Source organism: Amphiura filiformis, chromosome 16 (genome assembly GCF_039555335.1).
Source record: "Amphiura filiformis chromosome 16, Afil_fr2py, whole genome shotgun sequence".
Lineage (NCBI taxonomy): Eukaryota > Metazoa > Echinodermata > Ophiuroidea > Amphilepidida > Amphiuridae > Amphiura > Amphiura filiformis.
This window is the reverse complement of record NC_092643.1, coordinates 42,617,701-42,637,821: the sequence shown is the minus strand read 5'-3', so window position 1 is coordinate 42,637,821 and position 20,121 is coordinate 42,617,701. Positions and strand designations below refer to the sequence as shown.

The 20,121-nt window shown below is 34.8% G+C and overlaps 1 protein-coding gene across 1 annotated transcript in view; it reads right to left on the bottom strand.

Moving 5' to 3' along the window:
* LOC140136029 (neuronal acetylcholine receptor subunit beta-4-like) overlaps nt 1–10,670 on the bottom strand; it is a 103,724-nt gene extending 93,054 nt beyond the window's left edge. Inside the window, exon 1 of the mRNA XM_072157733.1 lies at nt 10,169–10,670. Within this exon, the coding sequence (XP_072013834.1) occupies nt 10,169–10,391 (223 nt within the window). The 5' untranslated portion in view covers nt 10,392–10,670. The remainder of the gene's footprint in view (nt 1–10,168) is intronic.
* Between the last annotated feature and the right edge of the window lie 9,451 nt (nt 10,671–20,121).

The window sequence follows — 20,121 nt, the reverse complement described above, 5'->3', positions numbered from 1 at the left end:
TACACCATCGTCCTGAAACCGTCTGTAACTTCTGTATCATGAGATACAAGAGAGAGTGTTAGATACATGCACGCCTTCGTCCTGAAACCGTTGAACGGTCCTTGACACGGTTTCCTCCCCCTCACCACGAAAAGCTTAGCTTTCAAGACTCTTAGGCTAACGACCCCCGTTCAGACATCCCAATAATTATGATTGTTTGTTTAGGGAGATTTGACATTCAGATGAATGTTACTGGATTGTAATATAACGTGACATATTATTTTGCCCTGGTCTTTCTCTGAAGACGATAGAAACAGACACTCGCGGAATGATCAAAGATTCTCATCATCCAGAGCACATAAATATCATACGTAGCTTGTTTATTGTAAGCAACATTACATTGCATACCAACTAGTAACCGAGTTAATAATGACATGGCATACATATATTGTACTCTTGTTTCCCTATTTTTCTTTTCAAGGTCATTTCTTAATAGATGACGACCAGTTGTCTTCCATAATCATATGGTATTGAAGTCCTCTGAACCCAAAGTTTGCCAATTAAAAACAAGAATTAATGTAAAAAATGAATGTAAAAGCAATCAAATAGTTCAACCATTCGTTGAAAACGTGTCATTATAATATGCCTTAGAAGTAACCCACTTTTCGCACCAAATACAAGTAGGGCCTACTTTCCACTTTTCAAATTGACAACCTTGTTCTCTCGACATAATAGTCCAAATATTCAGTACCTGTCAATAAAGGATAGCAGATATTACTCGTTTTCATGAAGGGCAGGTGTTTTTGAGTAATATGAGGGGTTGCCAAAGTACAGCTCCTGAATCTACAAGTTATAGCAAAGCATATTGCATTTTTGCTTAGGTATGGAGACATTATCTCATGTACTGCAAAGTAAGACCATTACGTTGATAGTATTTGCTTGTTCTTGAAGATGTATATAGTACAACCAGCGTAACTAAGACATAATACTAATTGTTGTAATTTTGGTACAACTGAAGAATCTATACGTGTACAAGTAAATAACAAAGCAAATTGCATTTTACTTACAATGTAGGTAGGGAGACCTTGTCCGATGTACTGTAAAGTAAGACATTGACGCTACTTGCTTGTTCTCGAAGATGTGTGTACTACATGTACCAGAGTAAAGAGACAATACTAATTGTTGTAATTTGACAATAGTTGTACAACTGAAGAATCTAAATATACAAGTAAAATTGCATTTTACTTATGGGTAAGGAAACCTTGTCGTATGTCATGTCAAGTAAGACCATTGCGTTGACGGTGCTTTCTTGTTCTCAAAGATGTATGTACTACCAGGTGCAGAGTAAGAAAAAACAAACACAATACTATTATTGTTGTATAAATTTGGTAATTACTGTTATACCAGATAAAAATTTCAACCTGGTGCGTTTTAACTTGTGCAATTGGTTCAAATATTAGGATTTATGACAGGACAGACCATGATCATGCAAATGAAAGGGACTATATTTCTTATATATTACATCCATTTTATAATCCACAAGCAATAGCAAAAACAATTGCTATTTCATCTTAAGTTAAAGCTCAATAATTTGTCTTCAACTCGACATAGGCTATTTCCCATAAGTTTCAGCATCTATCCCATCTATTATATGACTCACGTGATCAAATCACCAGAGGCGATATTCCATACAACAATATTATTAATTTCTCCTTTTCTTGGAAAATGCTTATTATTTCTATCGATGGTCATTATATTGAATAAAAGGTTCAAAGTTTAATAAAGGAGGAAGATTTAATGAAATCTAAATCAGTAGAAATGTAAGGACAAAACAATTTAATACACATTTATTTTGACATTAAAAACCGTTCACAAATCCTTCAAATTAATTTGAATATATATACTACATGTCATTTTTACAGAGATTCGTGGAACGTACATGTATTCTTTGAGTAAAATTTGAAAGAAGATACTATTTTCCCTAAGGGTTCGAGTATCTTATAGTTTAGCAGCTTTTGTTTGGTAATATTTATCAATGTTTTGCAACCGTCAGCGTTATATTATTTTACCAAGTTTCAAAGAGAATCTTAGGGGCAGCACTCTGTGCATTGACCACACAACAAAACAGATCCACGTTGGTCAGACCACAGCAGTGCAAAAGATCGTTAAAGATCATATTTTAACCGACTAGGTCATCGATATAAATGACACCTAAATGTCGATGGCCTTTCTTGTTTTGTCTAACTCCGCGACAAATAACCCTTCCCTAAACAAACAATCATAATTGGGATGTCTGGACGGAGGTCGTTAGCCTGAGAGTCTTAAAAGCTAAAGCTTTTCGTGGTGTGGCGGAAGAAACTGTGTAAAGGACCGTTCAACGTTTTCACGACTAAGTTATGTGTGTCTCTAACGATGTGTCGTCTCTCTTGTATCTCATGATACAGAAGTTATTGAAAAACATGCCTGAAACTCCAAATATGGAGAGTGAAAGTCAAAAGGTCATTCAACCAAGGATCAAATTTTCCCACCCACCCACCCATATTTTTTGTAGGTCATGCAAGGTCATGCATATGTATTATGTTCCTTATGTTCCTTTTATGCAGGTGGAAAGGTCATGCTTATTCATCAAGCTTTTTCATTATGTTCCTCAGATGCAATGCGCATGATCTTCATCCTGATGAAGCAACACTATTGGATGATGAGGTGTAAAAACAATGGACGACGACGTCGAACTATCCTCCGTTACGCAGTTTTACTGCTACCAACAAAATAAAACAAACAAATAAAAAAAACCTTTAAAAGGGAGGGGATGTAGAGCACCCGCATAATGGTAACCTACATCTTAACTAAACCTTACATTATATTAGTATGTAACAATGCACTGTACTTATCATGAGCCGTTTCCAGTTCATGTAACCAAAAAACGATTGTACATGATATAAATAGATAATATGTGTTTCCTAGGTCCATAAATAATAGGAACTTTGCAAGTTGAGCTAAGATGAAACCTCTCCCTGCATCTGAAAGGTGTTATGGTGGATTAACACTATCATACCAAGGTATGCCTAATCTTAAGATATTACATCCGTGTGAACATCACTACAAATGATCGGTGAACTCAATGACCTAAAAAATTGATCTTAGTGACTACACCATGGAGATTCAATAATGTAAAGAGACGCTGATTTTTTTTGACATACCGACTTTAAGTATGTTGTTAAAAGGTTTAACTTTATATCATATATGAACAAAAGAATTGTGTCTGTGAGGAGTCTCCTTGCATAAAGAAAACATACATGTAGACCCTGAAAAAAGAATAAAGACACTTTTCTGGTGTGCCGAACGAAAACTCTCTTTTGCATCGGCGCGGCATAGATGACTTTTCGCTTTATAGCTTCGAGTTGACTGATATGTTAACAACAATTCATTTTGTTGTGAATGTGATTTAGGTTTTCCTCTTTGGAGTTAAAAATGGAAATAAAAAAATACATTTCAAACAGGGGATAATTTTATCTTTTTAATTCAATAATTACATGTTTCATGTCTGGGTTTTCGAAAAAAAGGCTTGGAAATCGAAGCTCTCTAATGATTACTGAATGGAGTTGTAAAAGAGTGAAAAATTTACTCCCCAAACAAGTGATTCACTTACATGTATAAGACCACTAAAAAGATTGAAATGTGTTTTTTAAATTTAAAACCACTCTAAAAAGAGTGAAAACCACTCTAAAAGGGTGAATTTTATTTCTTTAAATCTAAATGAAGGACAGCTCTAAAAATGTGTTATCCTTCATTTAACTCCTTGAACGAGTTGAAATTCACTCTTTAAGAGTGGTTTTCACTCTTTTTGATTGGTTTTAAAGTTTAAAAAACCACATTTCACTCTTTTTTAAGTGGTTTTATAAATGAATCACTCTTTCGGGGAGTGAGTTTTTCAATCTTTTACATTTAGAGATTGCATTTCGACGATTTGGTTTCTAATATGCCAGAATGGAACAGGAATCAGGTGACACGTTATTTCATTATTTTACCGCAATTGCTTTTAGTGGTCAAAATATACCATGTTATAACCACATGACAAAAATTATATCATTTTGAAATACTTTTGATTTGATCCTCTGCACGTACACATGTACATAACTAATACATAACTAATAGTAATAGAGATTATCAGGAAACTGTGCTATAATAAGATTTTATTTTATTTATTTTTAGTTATATTCCTGGCAGTATATGTATATTCAATGGACGGCATATACATGTACATTTCAATTATACATGTATGTGGGCTAATAATGCATTAAATATATAGCGTTCTCAGTTTTTGCATTTGCCATTTCCACTATACAAACTGTATCAAAATGTTTGGTACACCCATCGATCAGTTTTTGGTGTTTATTGACCAGCTTCATTCCTTCTTCAATATGCAACGTTGGATCCCGCATGAATCGCCAAGGACTTAAAGTTTTATAAAAATATATAATAATATTTCATATAAATAAGGTAGCTCTTACAAATACATGTTGCATTTCATATATATATTATAAAGTGGCTCCTATGTTGCATTTTGATAGCAGTTCTGGAAGATGATGGGTACCAATCATTTTGATATAGTCTGTATGTGATATTTTCAATAAAAATGTTATTTTTATCGCTGATAGCTTACATACAAAACGAAGGTTGTGAAATGAAAGGGATAACACATTAACAGTGTGGCAGCGGTATACATTGTGTATAGCCTATAGCTGACAAGATGGCGGTGACTCAAATTATAATATGTGACACAAACATAATAAAGATGTTCACAACGTAATTTTGTGTAAAAATACATAACTTTGTTAACAGACAGGATTACACAACAAACATAACACAGGTGAGCTCTAAATTCTGCCAAATTTTATGTGCTCTTTTTATACACAATAGATTCTTACATCAACATTTTCCTTGGCGTTTCTAAAAATATATCTAAGAGTCTGGTAGTGTGATTTATACCGTCCTAGCAATTCCAGTTGAAATGCACAAACCCTATGGAAGATATTAACTTAAATCTCCCACACTAGGAGTGTATTTTTCAAATGGAGTCACCCACTCAGGTAGCCCCATTTGAAATTCACACTCCCTGTGTGGAAGACTAAGTTCATGTCTTCCATAGGGGGTGTATGGATTTCAACTGGAATAGCACAATATCAATGGGCTATATTCCAGTTGAAATCCATACACCCCCTATGGAAGACATTACACAGGGAGTGTAGATTTCAAAAGGAGTTACCCATCAGGTAGTCCCATTTGAAATCCACACTCCCTGTGTGGAAGATAAATTGTCATGTCTTCCATGCGGGGTGTACGGACTTCAACTGGAATGGCACAATATCATCATGAACGACAGATCTCAAAATATGATATACCATATTTGAAATTTTCTAAATGTTTGCTGGTATAAGACACTTCCTGTTCATGCTGGTATTTATATGTAGTCTATACTTGTTTTATAGAATTCTTTTAATGTAAAATGTGCTGTGAGCAAAAAGGTTATAGGGTTCAACTTCTGCAAGATGTATAGGCCTATTCAAGCATGCAGAAGAAATCAATTACCGGTACTAGTAATCAATGCATATTCAAAATCATGATACATAATTAACTTCGATCATTTAACGATTTTTTACGTGTAATCTATATGTTTGACTACGTTAATGTACTCTCGTTTGACAATAAAGCAAAAACTATGATGTCTACGTATACAACAGGTCCACTTCAAGCCGGGACTTCAAGTTACTTGAGTTCTTCAGTAGACTTTATTTAAATAATATTATGCCTATACTTTGGGAAGATCATTAATTTGGTGTTTTGCTCCCATTGGGACGGTCCGATTTGATCAAATGCTGTTACTATATGGTTAAAGGATGTTGAGCCCCCTGCAGGGACAAACTTTTGTATTTGAAGTATCTAATACGCATGAATGATGTGATCATGTGAATGCACATGGTTTACCCCATTATGATCGCACGAGGTCAAATGGAACATACTTCAGCATGTTCAGTCCTCTGAATCCGATATTTCATATGGTCAATCAGAAAGAAAAAACACTTTTCCACTGCACCAAAATCTCCATTTTGATCCTTTTTGATATAGGGGAAGTGTGTTGTAAAATGTGGTAGGCTCCCCACTATGATGATGTCCAAAATATACACAAAAGTATACAATTGTACAATAGTAGCTGTCGTTGCCAGGAGCTATCTACCAAAGATAGCAATTATGATTATGAGGGTACTCCGCGTATCTATTGTTTCTTAAATAAAAATATTTAGTTTCAATACCTCTAATGTTCATTGTATATAATATAATGATAAGTATATCAAAGCTTTCTCGTCAAAACTTTCTATCTTAATAATATATAGATCTCTATCCTTTCAACAGAAACTATCATGTCCACACACAATTTCCACAGGTCCACGTCAAGCTACTTCGATTCTTCAACATAATAATACTTCATATATAAATAACATTTATTCTACATCATGTACATTGGGAAGATCATTAATTTGATGTTTTGATCCCTTAGGGACGGCCCGATTTGATCAAACGCTGTTACTATGGTTAAAGGTTGTTGAGCCCCCTGCAGAAACAAACGTGTGTATTTGAAGTTTCTATAGAATTAACAATATGATGTGATCGTGTGAATGCACATGGTTTACCCCATTGTGATCACACAAGGTCAAATGGAACATACTTCAGCATGTTCAGCTCACAGATTGGTCTGATATTTCATGGTTGAAAAATGTTGAACCCCACTCTGCACCCCATGCAGAGACGAAAACGTGCATTTGAGGGTCCTATAGAATAAAGTGAATACAAATGGTTTGAACTCATTTTGATCACACAAGGTCAAATAAAATATTCTCCAGTCATATAATATTTCACTTGGTCGATCAAAAATAAAAATTAAATAAAATAAAATAAAAGCACACATCGTCTGCTGGTTCCAAAATCTCCATTTTGATAGGGGGAAGCTTTGAGCTCCCCACATACGATTATGTACACAAAAGTATGCAATCGTACAGAAGTAAAGCCGTTGCTGCCATGAGCTATCTTACGAAGATAGCAAATTATATCTTTATTTAATGTGGGGTTTCATGTATCTATTTTAGTTAGTTTCAATACCTCTTATGTTCATTGTATTTTAGTAACAAGTATATATCAAATCTTTCTCGTCAGAATTATGGCATTGGAATGTCTTAACAAATAAATATCTCTTCGTTGACAATAAAACAAAACCTTAATGATGTGAACAACGAATTTCCACAGATCCGCCTCGGTTCTTCAACAGAATCATTTAAATAACATTATCTATTATTAGGATAATCATTAATTTGATGTTTTGCTCCCTTGGGGGATGGTCCGATATTATCAAATGCTGTTACTTTGCATGGTTGAAAAATGTTGAACCCCACACTGCACCCCATGCAGAGACAAAAATGTGCATTTGAAGGTCCTATAGAATAAAGTGAATACAAATGGTTTGAACTCATTTTGATCACACAAGGTCAAATGAAACATGATCCAGTCATATCATATAATATTATGAAAGTGGGGATGTCATGGAAGTGACAGTAATCGTTAAATGTGTGTGATCCCTACCATGATGAGGCACACATACATACATTACAATAATGCATAAGACTGCATGTCGTTGTAAGGAGCTATCTACCAAAGATAGCAAATAATATTATTACTAATTTTCTCAATTTGGCTTTAATAAATAAATGAATAAATTCATTATTATAAGGGTAATGGGGAAAACTTTGTTGTCAAATAATGTATTTTAACTTTTTAAGAGACCTGGGGTCATAATATTAATTAATTCTGAATAAGATTACTTCATGTCGTTGAAAGGAGCTATCTACCAAAGATAGCAAATAATACTAGTAAATTTTATCAATTTGGCTTTTAATAAATAAATAAATTTTAAATAAATTCATTACTATAAGGGTAATGGGGGAAAACTTTGTTGTCAAATAATGTATTTTAAGAGACCTGGGTCATAATATTAATAAATTCTGAATAAGATTACTTCATGTTGTTGACAGGAGCTATCTACCGAAGATAGCAAATAATACTTTCTCAATTTAGCTTTAATAAATAAATGAATAAATTCATTATTACAAGGGTTAATGGGGTACATTTTTGTTGTCAACTAATGTGTTTTAGGAGACCTGCATGTGTCATACAACATGTTGTTGCATAAAAAAGCTGATGTATAGCTATCCACCAATTTTGTTAACTTAAACAAATAATACATCATGTAATAATTAATATTGGTACTTAATCAAGCTGTTGTGACAAGTGTCTGTCAATAGTTGTAACCTGTATATCTTTCAGGTGGTATAGAATTTTATTGCAATCAATAATGCTAATAATCTTATGGCAAGTCGCATTGTCATCAAATGTCACTCATGTAATATTATTTGATTTGATAAATTATGTAAACATTAAAAGTGTGTCAGATAAAAGGGTGTCATCAGATCATTGTTATCGTTATTTTTTTAGTTCGATTTTTTTGGGTTTTTAGCTCGGGTGTTACCCATCATAGAAAGCCCAATACCACCTCCATCATTACCATCACCAACATCACTAAATGAATATCAAATTGAAACTATTATTATTATTAATTATCATTATTATCAATATTATTGAAATTTTGTTAATATTCCCTCTTCCATCATTGTCATCATCATCATCATCATCATCATCATCATCATCATCATCATCATCATCATCATCATCACCACCCCACTTTGTCACTCAAATGATGCTAATATCCCCTCTTCCAGATCACCATCATCGGCATCAACATCATTATCATCATCGTCGTCATCATCATCATAAACACCATCATCATCATCATGACCATGATCATCACCATCATCATCATCATCATCATCATCACCACCCCACTTTGTCACTCAAATGATGCTAATATCCCTCTTCCAGATCACCATCATCGGCATCAACATCATTATCATCATCGTCGTCATCATCATCATAAACACCATCATCATCATCATGACCATGATCATCACCATCATCATCATCATCATCATCATCATCATCATCATCAACACCAACACCACCACCATCATCATCATCATCATCATCATCATCATCATCATCATCATCATCATCATCATTATCATTATCATTATCATTATTATCATTATCATTATCATTATCATTATCATCATCATCATCATCATCATCATCATCATCATCAACACCATTATCATCATCAACACCACCACCATCATCATTATCATCATCATCATCATCATCATCATCATCATCATCATCATCATCATCATCATTTATCATCATCATCATCATCACCATCATCATCTTCACCTTCATCATCATCAACATCATCATCACTATTATTTCACCATCTTTTAATTCGAAATGTGAGACTTTATCCAAATATAACAAGTTCACATCGAAAGCAGTAATAAAATCCAGGGCCAGGCCGTGAAATCAATTCCAATGTATCTCCAGTTCGGTGACCATGCGGCAGCCAAAATAGATTTGGGCCAACCGGGTCGTCTTTCAAATTAAAGCTGTCATATGCATCACATTTGTACTGTACAGTACTAATAGGAACACTACATGTCCTCTAACAACCCAACTGCTGACATGTCACCGCGTGCTTAGCACCAAAGCAGTCAAATAATAATAATACTCACTATTGCATGTGAATATTAATTATGACTTAACATCCGGTATACAAATTCTCTAAATTAATCAACGTAACACACCTTTGTTTCATTTAATTGCACTAAAGTAACAGGTAACCTCTGCACGCAAATAATTAAATATCAATTACCGCCAATAATAGTACGCTTGGCAAAATATCAAATTACATTTGAATATATATTTTTTGATTAACCCGCTACTTTTTAACAAAATGGTAAAAATAATGTTAAGTTGATGATTATGTAAGGATGAATGTCATCAACATAAAACATTAGAACATTTTGTATGCGCATGATTTGATTGAAGTTAAGAAATTGCCCTTGACGTGCTATAATATGAATTAAATGTCAATGCAGGATTGCACTGACGGCTAGGCTTCGTGGTATACGCGCTTGAACAGTACGTTCATATGTACATGCAGTAAACAGTGAGTATTATATATGTACATTACCTGGAAGAAGAGTGATGGTGAATACAAGATGGAACCAGAGGTATTTTAGCAGCCAAATTTTACTGACAATCTCCGCCATTCCTCTAGTATGATTTCCAACGTTGGCAGATACAGTTTCTGTGTTTTCACGTGTATTTGTGCTACAGCACGCACACATATTCAAACCATCATGATGTTGAAGATGATGTTGAAAATGTCGGCGGCGACGATGCTCTTGCCGCATCGTGAAGGTATTAGCAAGCTCCTATATTCACACACAAAACACAACATAGCGTCAAATTATATCACAAATAAATGATCCATAATCTCCAAAGGTAATTTATCGCATCGATTACATCTCCTAAATCAGGTGTAATGTTTCCGAATTATGTCAAAAACATCTTTTTTTTAGTGGTATGTTCCAAGGTAAATACATACAATCCGTTCTAATAATTCGGCGGCGCCGCAAACGAACGATTTTCCAGAAGTGTTATATTTTTTTCCTGTATAGAGGGCGGCCGTATAGTGTTGTGTCCACCTTTGGAATACTTCCGGGTAGACTCGGGTCGATTTTAATGAGCTTTAAAAGTTCTTCATTCAATGAATTTGATCACGGACGTATAGCTACGAAATACTTGAATGATTTGTAACATAAATGATCGATGTAATATGTTTTTATATCAATATTTTGAAAAGCAATTGTGACATCAGTTCAATGAAACGCAAACGGAAAGAGGCTTATACATCCCGTGTTTTGAATTCAAGTTCTTTCCTATTCAGGTGTAGCACTGTCTTTAAAACCAATACTCAATAACTATAAGAAGACCTAAAAATATTCTACTATTTTTTTTAGTAAAACATCAACACATAAGATTATTTTTTCAGTTTGCTCAAAAATTAACAATATCTCATCCAATATTTTAAAACTCATAGCTCGACCAATAAATATGGGCTCAATCGATCGAATTTTATATTTAATATCAATCTTGTAATGGAACAATATTATAGTATGAGAAAGTTGCTTCACAAGCAAAACATGTTCACATTTGCGTATCAATTAATCTTTCTCATTCTAATAATTACCACTTGTCGTTATATCCTGAAATCATGGAAATCCGGAGGTATGAACTTGATGAAGATGAGTATATTTGAATTGTTAAATCACGTTAGGGAAACGATTAAATAATGATATAAAACAGGTTCATGTCACGTACAATTCGCATATCAATTTCCATCATGATTCCAATGATAATCAAGAGAAGTTAAGTCTTGAGGATAGATGGTGGATCCTACTTAAAAGCCCGCTTAAAAAGGCGTCTCCTATGTGCACATGAAGGCACATTCTAGTGTTATATCGATACATCGACTTATAACGGTACTTATCTTCTCTGATGAGCATGGAAATAGTCTTATCTACTATTTCCATGCGGGATAAAGGCAATACTTGAAATATAAATAAAAGGATAATCAACATTGTTAGGATATTATATGATAGGATAGGAAGCTTTATTCCATCATAGAGGCCCAAATCAACTGAGTTGTTCTTCAAAAAAAATTTGTATTTTACAATATTTTGGCCCATGATCGGGCTGAATTTTGGTAGAAAAGGGGCTCATTGCCCCTTTTCTTTTCCGTTGCCCTCCTGATTTTCTCTTTCATGCCCCCCCGCTGAGTGGAGTAATTGGATTACTTGCCCTATAATATACATAACTTTTCCTACCAGTGTGTAGTTATTTGGTTAAAAAAATGCAAAATTGGTCACAAAATTGATCAAGGGGTGTAGTACCACCTTAATGACATTGATATCCCGACATTTTAAACAATGTTTGGGACCTGCCAGGTGACTTAATACAAATTGAATCTTGAAACTGCCCTTTGTGGCCAATTTAAACATGACTGCGGACTGATGACCCCAAAGACCTTGTCAACACGGACAAATCCATGTATTTGCAAGTTGTGAAATCGTTAACGCCCACCCACGCAAAGCCACGCCCATCTGAATGACACCAATTCACCCACGGGTAATCTTTTAGATTTTTAATGACAAAATATAATGTAATTCACCATGAATTATAATGTGATGACGAAGACGACATTGATAATAATATTAACAACAACAACAACAACAACAACAACAACAACAACAACGACAACAACAACAACAATAATAATAATAATAATAATAATAATAATAATAATAATAATAATAATAATAATAATAATAATAATAATAACACTAAAAAATAACAATAATAATATATACTACTACTAATAATAATAATAACACTAATAATAATAATAATAATAATAATAATAATAATAATAATAATAACACTAATAATAATAATAATAATAATAATAATAATAATAATAATAATAATAATAATAATAATAATCACAACACTAATAATAAGTTGCAGATAAAAAGTTGTACCACGAATGTCATAGTTCCTTACATTTTACCATTTTTTTTATTTTTGTGTTTTATTGCTGTTATTTCCGTATCATTTTATATTGTCGACACGATTGTTAATGTTTAAAGAGGAAGCCCCGCCATAGCAGTTCTTCTGGGGTGAACAAAACCTGCCTGGTTATCAAATCAATCAGTGATAAGGTTATCTCTACATTTGACAGGTGCTAATTGACGTTTTAATGTTATTGCATCAATTAGCACGTGTCAAATTCTGAGATAACATCGTCACTGATTAATATGATGACCAGGCAAGTTTGGTTCACCCCAGAAGAACTGTTTCTAGTGGGGCTTCCTCTTTAACGATACACATTTGCTGGCAATGCCATGAAGAACGATAGACCATCGAACATTTTTCGGTGGTATATATATGGTACCAAGCTGCATGATTGGTTGCAGCAAATGCCAGTTTGGTTCCAAGATATTGGAAATCTGTCACATGTTGATGGCTCACCTTAGACATGTGTTAGGAGCCGAAATGACTCACGGCCAAATCACCTTTTCCTAGTTCTCACACGAATGTACAACAATGACACACTGTTTGATTAAGTTAACAATATCTGAATCTTCAATGAAAATTAAATTATGATCGGTAATGAGAGTACACGTTAACAACAGATGCACATAAAATAATCACACTAATGATTACTACTTAACCGGCAGTCTTCGTCTTGTTGATTGATTACAATGTTCTGTTGCACTCAATGTTCTGGATAACTGATGTATATCCTTATTGTCCTGCGAAAATTACTGTTCAGCGAAGTTCACTGTACACTTAAATTTATATATCCTGTGCGTATAAAATCCTCGCACAGATGACAATTTCCAAAATGGTGCTACTTTCACCAATCACTCAACTCCTTCAGGAATTAACGGGTCGCCACCCACAGTGTGGGAACCGCTGACCTGATTGAACAACAACAACAACAAAAACATCAAAAGCATCATAGAATATGCAAATTTCAATATTCCATGAGTAATTTAAAAATAAGCAAACAAACAAACATACCATAAATCTTTGATAAAGATGTGCAAAAGACATCCAAAATGAAGTTCTTTTTGTCACTCAAAAAAGTAACAAATTTGGCCCAAAACAGCTTTTTCGAGGACTCAAGACTCAACATAACTTTAAGAGGATTTAATTTAAAGAGCATGTTAACCTCTCTAATTTAATACCAAATTTGCTATTATAGCATTTTTCATATTTGGGGTCATGTCCCTGTTTGCTCGGAAATGCTCTACTGAATGTGACTGAGCAAAGAGAAATAAACAAACAAACAAACAACCCAATAAGCAAACAATAAACATATTATTATGCAAACAAACAAAGAAAAGTACATAAACAAATTCACAGAGGGTCATCCAAGGTCATAGATCATCTAGGGGTTCAATCTTAGATATGAATTAATTGTGGTTAAGCTAAGTGACTATACATATTTTCCCGTATATTAATTATAAACAATTAATGATAAAAAAAAGTGGCGCGATCACGCTTTACTGCAGGTAATTAAATGCTGTGGGTTATCTAGTGAAACACTACATATGTCAAGTCCATTATGCTCTAGCTACCATGACAAAAGGAAGCATTGACCTTTTTTTCTTCAAACTGTGCCTTATTGCTTATATTACACCTAACCATGCTGCACTTTTATACTTGGTCGTTAAGTGAAACCGCAAAAAGCTCACTATACCTCATTGGTCAAAACTCAATCTGTACTTGTCGCTCAGCGACTGAGAACAAAATTGGTATAATAATGAACTTGAAAGATGTTCATTTAAACTGCAATATTTTTCCGTAGTTAACATTTGAATAGGAGAAACTTGTATATATAAGTTTCCTAAACCTAACCTTAACCATAACCATAAACATATAACCCTAACCTTAACCTTAACCTTAACCTTACCTTAACCCTAATCCTAACCCTAACCATAACCCTAACCATAACCCTATGGTTGTGCGGAATACCACGTATACAGTTGCTTCAACATTCAAATGTTAATTACGGAAAAATAACAGTCGCTCCCCGGGCAATCTGAAATAAGCTCTTTGAAGTAAAGATGTTTAGGCACAAGTCAGGATTTTGGGTAACTGCGGAAATCTGGTAATACATTTCACGACTGCACTAGTTATAATTGTTCGTCTGATTTCAACAAAATACCCAGAACCGTTGACTTCTTGAGTTTGTGCAACAAGCTCAAAACGCCTGATACTTGCTCATATCCTGTGATAGTGTGTTTGTGCAGTAAACACAATTGAGCAGAACTTTCTTTATCCTGGGTTTGTGTGTTCACCTCTTTGCGTGTTCAAGTAACAAACACAACCGTCTCATGTATATTCTGAGTTCGCGTGTTCGTGTGATTCACGACATAAGCTCACATGCGGGATCACATGATCACGGGATACCCAGTAGCTCCCAGTATCCCGTTGATACCAAGTTACTTAGCCTCACAAACACACCCCAACATTCCTATAGTTCCTGATTTAACCATAAACATGATAAACAAGATCCAATGTTAAGTGATTGTGAATTGTGAATCACATGAACACAGGGCTCAAGATATACACGAGGTGGTTATGTTTGTTACTTGCACACACGAACTCGTAAACACGTGAACCCAGGATAAAGAAATTCCTGTTGCGGTAGCACCCTCAACATACGAACTCGGAATGAAGATTAGGCGGTTGATAACTCAAGTTGTGATTGAAATAACTTTTCTATTTCTTTACTTTTAATGCGCCTAAGTCATGAACATGAACTCATGGTTACTGTCTAGAGTCCGTGTATAAACCCAGGCGGCTAAGTTTGCTCAGGGTGTGCTGCATAAACTCAAGAAGTCCGGAATTCTGGATACTTCTTTGATTGATTGAAGTATTGAAGTCATAAACACAGTGACTCAGGAATACCGTCCTGAGTTCGTGTGGTCGTGATTTCACAAATCCAGCAGCCTGGTCCAAAATATCTTCGGTAGTATTACCAAAGTATGAAGAGCGAGCTAATTGAAATTAAAATTGTGGGATTACTTAACACTTGGACAAGGCGCTTTCCCTCACTTGCTTCTCTCTACCCATGGGTGAAATGGGGAGCTGTTAGGAATAGTATGTCCATTGAACGCCACCTAAAGGTATGAGCATGCCTGGGGCACTGTGTGGCAGCTGACATCATTATTCCAACACGTGAAAGTCGCCGTATAATGCCAACATTTATTTATTGAATACAAACCAAAATATAATTAAAATGTGGTTTTTGTTAACATGGTTAAAGCAATACAGAAGCAGAATTGATAATAATTTTACTTAAGGGTAAAAAAGAGAAAGATATAAAATTTATGGAATTAATGCTGCCTTGAAGTCAAATCTACCCCGATGGCTGACCGCATTACTCAGTGTCTTGCATGATCTGAAGTTGTAGCTTCCGGCAGGAAGGCACTCAAAAATTGCCAGGAATTCTCGGGTAACACATGGGCCCAATATGTTACATATGATTTACACTAGAACACCCGAAAGCATATCGTATATTTGGTAACTAAAGATTGAAATTTACTGAAATATAATATATTATGGATAATTTTGCCAGAGCTTCTTATTGTGTGCTTATAGTGTGCGGTGTGCTGCTGTAACTATTTTCAAAATGATGTGTAAGTAATACTTATTATGAAGTGAGTCGTCAAAATGAGTGTAATACACCACAGCGAAAAAAGAAAACAACCAACAATAACAACAACAAAACACATAAACAAAGATTTACAGATTCACATCTTTTTCTTGCATTGTAATTTTATTGTAATGGCATATAAATCTATTCAATTCCGGCAAACTTGAAGAATAAGCGCCATGATATCCGGGGCACCAGGTAACGATGTCGCGGAATCCCGTAGGCTAAATTTCAATAGAAATGTATTTAAAAATGTATTGTTAATGTAAAAAACGGCGCAACATATCTTACGCGTACGATGTTAACACCTTTTTCATGATTGCTTAGAAATACAAGCCAGTCCGGGTTTTCAAAAATAAATAAAAATTTATATAATAAAGTTATTTAAAAAAGGGCTATTCCAGAAAATAGATTGCAAACCCCTATAAAGGAGTGTGGATTTTGGACCTTTTTGACCAGTTATGCTTGCTAGAAATTTAGAAAGTGTCTAAATATTTAAATAAAATCCAGCAAAAATTAACAAACAAATCACAAACAAAAACCCTAAATTTGAGCTCGTTTCTGGCAATTCCGTGATTTTGTTTTATACATTTTATTGCATTTCCAAGCTTTCCAGTAACCTTGGCAGTATCGTTTTCAATAAAGAAAACCTGAAACTCCAGACATTTCAAAAATGTATAAGGGATGTGCACTTATTTTCTGGCATAGGCCAATGGGCAGTCTAGTCTATATAGGATAAAAAGTGGAATATTCAATTGTGACTCCAATAATATTGTTTGTTGGTGGATGTTTGCTTCTTTTGATTGCTTTATCGTTAAGGGGACTTTCTATTAATACATATCTTCGACTATATTTATAAATATGTTTTTATAAATACGCACGTGACCACATCCGCGCTACCATAACAGCTTGTAGTTAGTGGCTGGTCTTCCTGTACATTTGAATGCAAAGGCGGTAAACAACAGGAGACTACTGTTCAGCAAAATTGTCTATTTTGTTCAACTTTGTAATTACATTGTAAACGCTTCCGTCAATAAATATTTTTTCCATCATCAAATACTTTCAAAATGGTGTTTATGATAACATATTACAAATTCGGAATCCCCCATGTGCAATAATTTTGCAATTCAATTAATACTAAAATTTGATGATATTTATCTAAAGAATTTCTGTCCATTTCAATAGCATGAGGATACTATAGTCTTGGTATGTCGTGCCCATGTGTCACGTGCGCATTTATAAATGCGTATTTATAGATATAGTCGAAGCATACTGTCAACGTCATCGTCACCTTAAAGTCTTCTAAATCTTCTCATTTATCTTGAATTATTGATTAATATTCAAATCAATTCTTAGAAATTATTTTTGTTACTTAACCATAATCTGCAATTCCCAAACCACAATTTAATTTGAAACTTAAACGCATGAAGTAGTATCAAAATCTCACGCAATTTAATTACACAGTTGAAAAAGCAACATTTTTAACCCAAGTACCCATTATGCATGAGATATAACGCATACACTGATACAAGCAAGTTCAATGTGTTATATGCGGAAACGAGAGAAGGATAATTTGATTTCTTATTTTGATCCATGGATTATGGTAGCTCAATGTCATTTCAAACATTCCTAACATCTGTCAGCATTTGGTTATTACATAAGGAATTGCTGATACTACAGTACGGTTCTGTTGTTTCTCTAGATTGGATTTCGTCAGATACTACTAGTTAGGAGCTGAAGCAGATGGGAGTAGATCGTCAAATATAACATATCCCACAATGCAGTTCGATTTAGAAGATTCGCCATAGAAGTGATGATGATTAACTACCATAGCAATAGGTTAAAACAATTTCTGGATATATTGCTCTGCACTATACAAGCAGGTTGCACTCATTAATACCGGTGTATGTCTGCAAACATATATTCAATATAATACCGCTCTTTCAAACATACTAATCTTACAGGTGCGAGTGATCAGCATGATATGAATATTCTATAGAATTATGATCCAGGTCTTTATCCCTGTTCTTTGACATCTATAGTTCAATGCAGAGGTACGGTACTACCTAAAAGTACAAGTGCAGCGCGATATATTCAAAAATTGTTTTAACCTATTGCTACGGTAGTTGGTCTTGTTACATCATCACTTCTACGGCGAATAGGTTTACGGTACATGACATACACACGCCCCGTCCATACACATAAAGTATATAAATGACCAACAACCACTTTGTTATACATGAGGAGTCATAGTTGAGATAGGATTAAGAATGTCCTATCTCTTGACCTAACAGGCTAACAGTAAAATTATTCACATAATTTGTTGGGAGAAACCTTCTTTTCCTTGTTCTTTATCTACAACTCTCCTTCTTATTTTTCTTTCCAAAGGCCATCATAGGCTTTTCCATTGTCTTGAACATTTTGCCTGAGCTTGGTACGATCTGGACCCAAGTGTGTTTCTGAACGGAGCGACTGTTTAAACCAAGCATTTGTCATGTTTGTATGTGTTTGTTGTGGACCCGTTACATCCAGTGCTAGAGCCAAATCATATGAAGGACAATAAGGAACATAACAAAAAGGAAGTTATTGTATGCTGCAAGTTGCTACAGCCTTAATTTAATTCCTTAAAATTTTGATTATCAACAACGAAAACTTCAACGCCGAGATCAAAATAATCATCTCAATCGCTATCACATAACGACCGAGATGCCCGCGAATACGTTATGTACACAAATATGTTCAATTCGGCACAGCAACAGTGGCGAAAACAACGCTCAAAATCACTTTCATTGCACATCTCCCGATTTCAGATGTATGTTTGAGGAATGTTTTTTAGAAATGCGCAGAAAATTGCATGACGATACATTTCAGCGAACGAAATTTCTGTTGACTATTGCTATCGAAAATCACGCCCAGTAAAATTCGATCGCACGAAGTGCTTTTCAGGAGAGCTGCGCTAAACTTACTTAACTGGGTCTGGTATTACATTTCACGACTGACTAGTTATGATTGTTTGTCTAATTTCAACAAAATACCCAGGACCTTTGACTTCTCGAGTTTGTGCAACAAGCTCAAAACGTCTGATACCTATCCCGAGCTCGTGTGCTCCTATCCTGTGGGGGTGTGTTTGTTCAGTAAAGACAACTGAGCGGAATATTCTTTATCCTAGATTTGTGCGTGTGCACCGCGTTCGAAACCAGGAGTTGAGTGTTCACAAACACAGGAATTCGAGGAGGTTAGACCCAAAAAGAAGTATTTCGAGGAGCTTCTCAAAGTGGAGAACACTATAGGGGGGTTAGGACGTCTTTTTCTGGCATTTTTGCCTTCAATTTGAGGAGATCCATAATTGTATTTGTGCTAAGTTCTCCTCACACACCTACTCACATTCCTGTGAAAACTCCTCGTTTTGTATGTAGAGTGTGTACAGTTTAACACACTTCACACACACCCCTTTTTCGTCTCGTGACGAGTATGGGGTGTGTTCACGAGTTCGTGTGTTCAAGTAACAAACCAACCCGTCTCGTGCATATCCTTAGTTCACGTGTTCGTGTGATTCACGACATAGGATCTGACCTTGAATCATGTTTACAAAGTACATGGTGGGGAAATCCTGTTGCATGATGGGAATACAGTAAATCATGCTGTGGAGTTGGAGCATGAAAACTTCCGCTATGCTAGTTCTCTGATTGAGTGCATTTAAATAATTGGGTTTCATATATTGCATATTTATTGCCGGTATAATGTTAAAACAATAATTTTATAAAGCGTGCAACAGTGTTACTAGAATGATACTTAAGGTAGGTGTGTCTCTTAATATTTGTGCCTCTTTAAAAAAAGTCCAGATTTCTTTT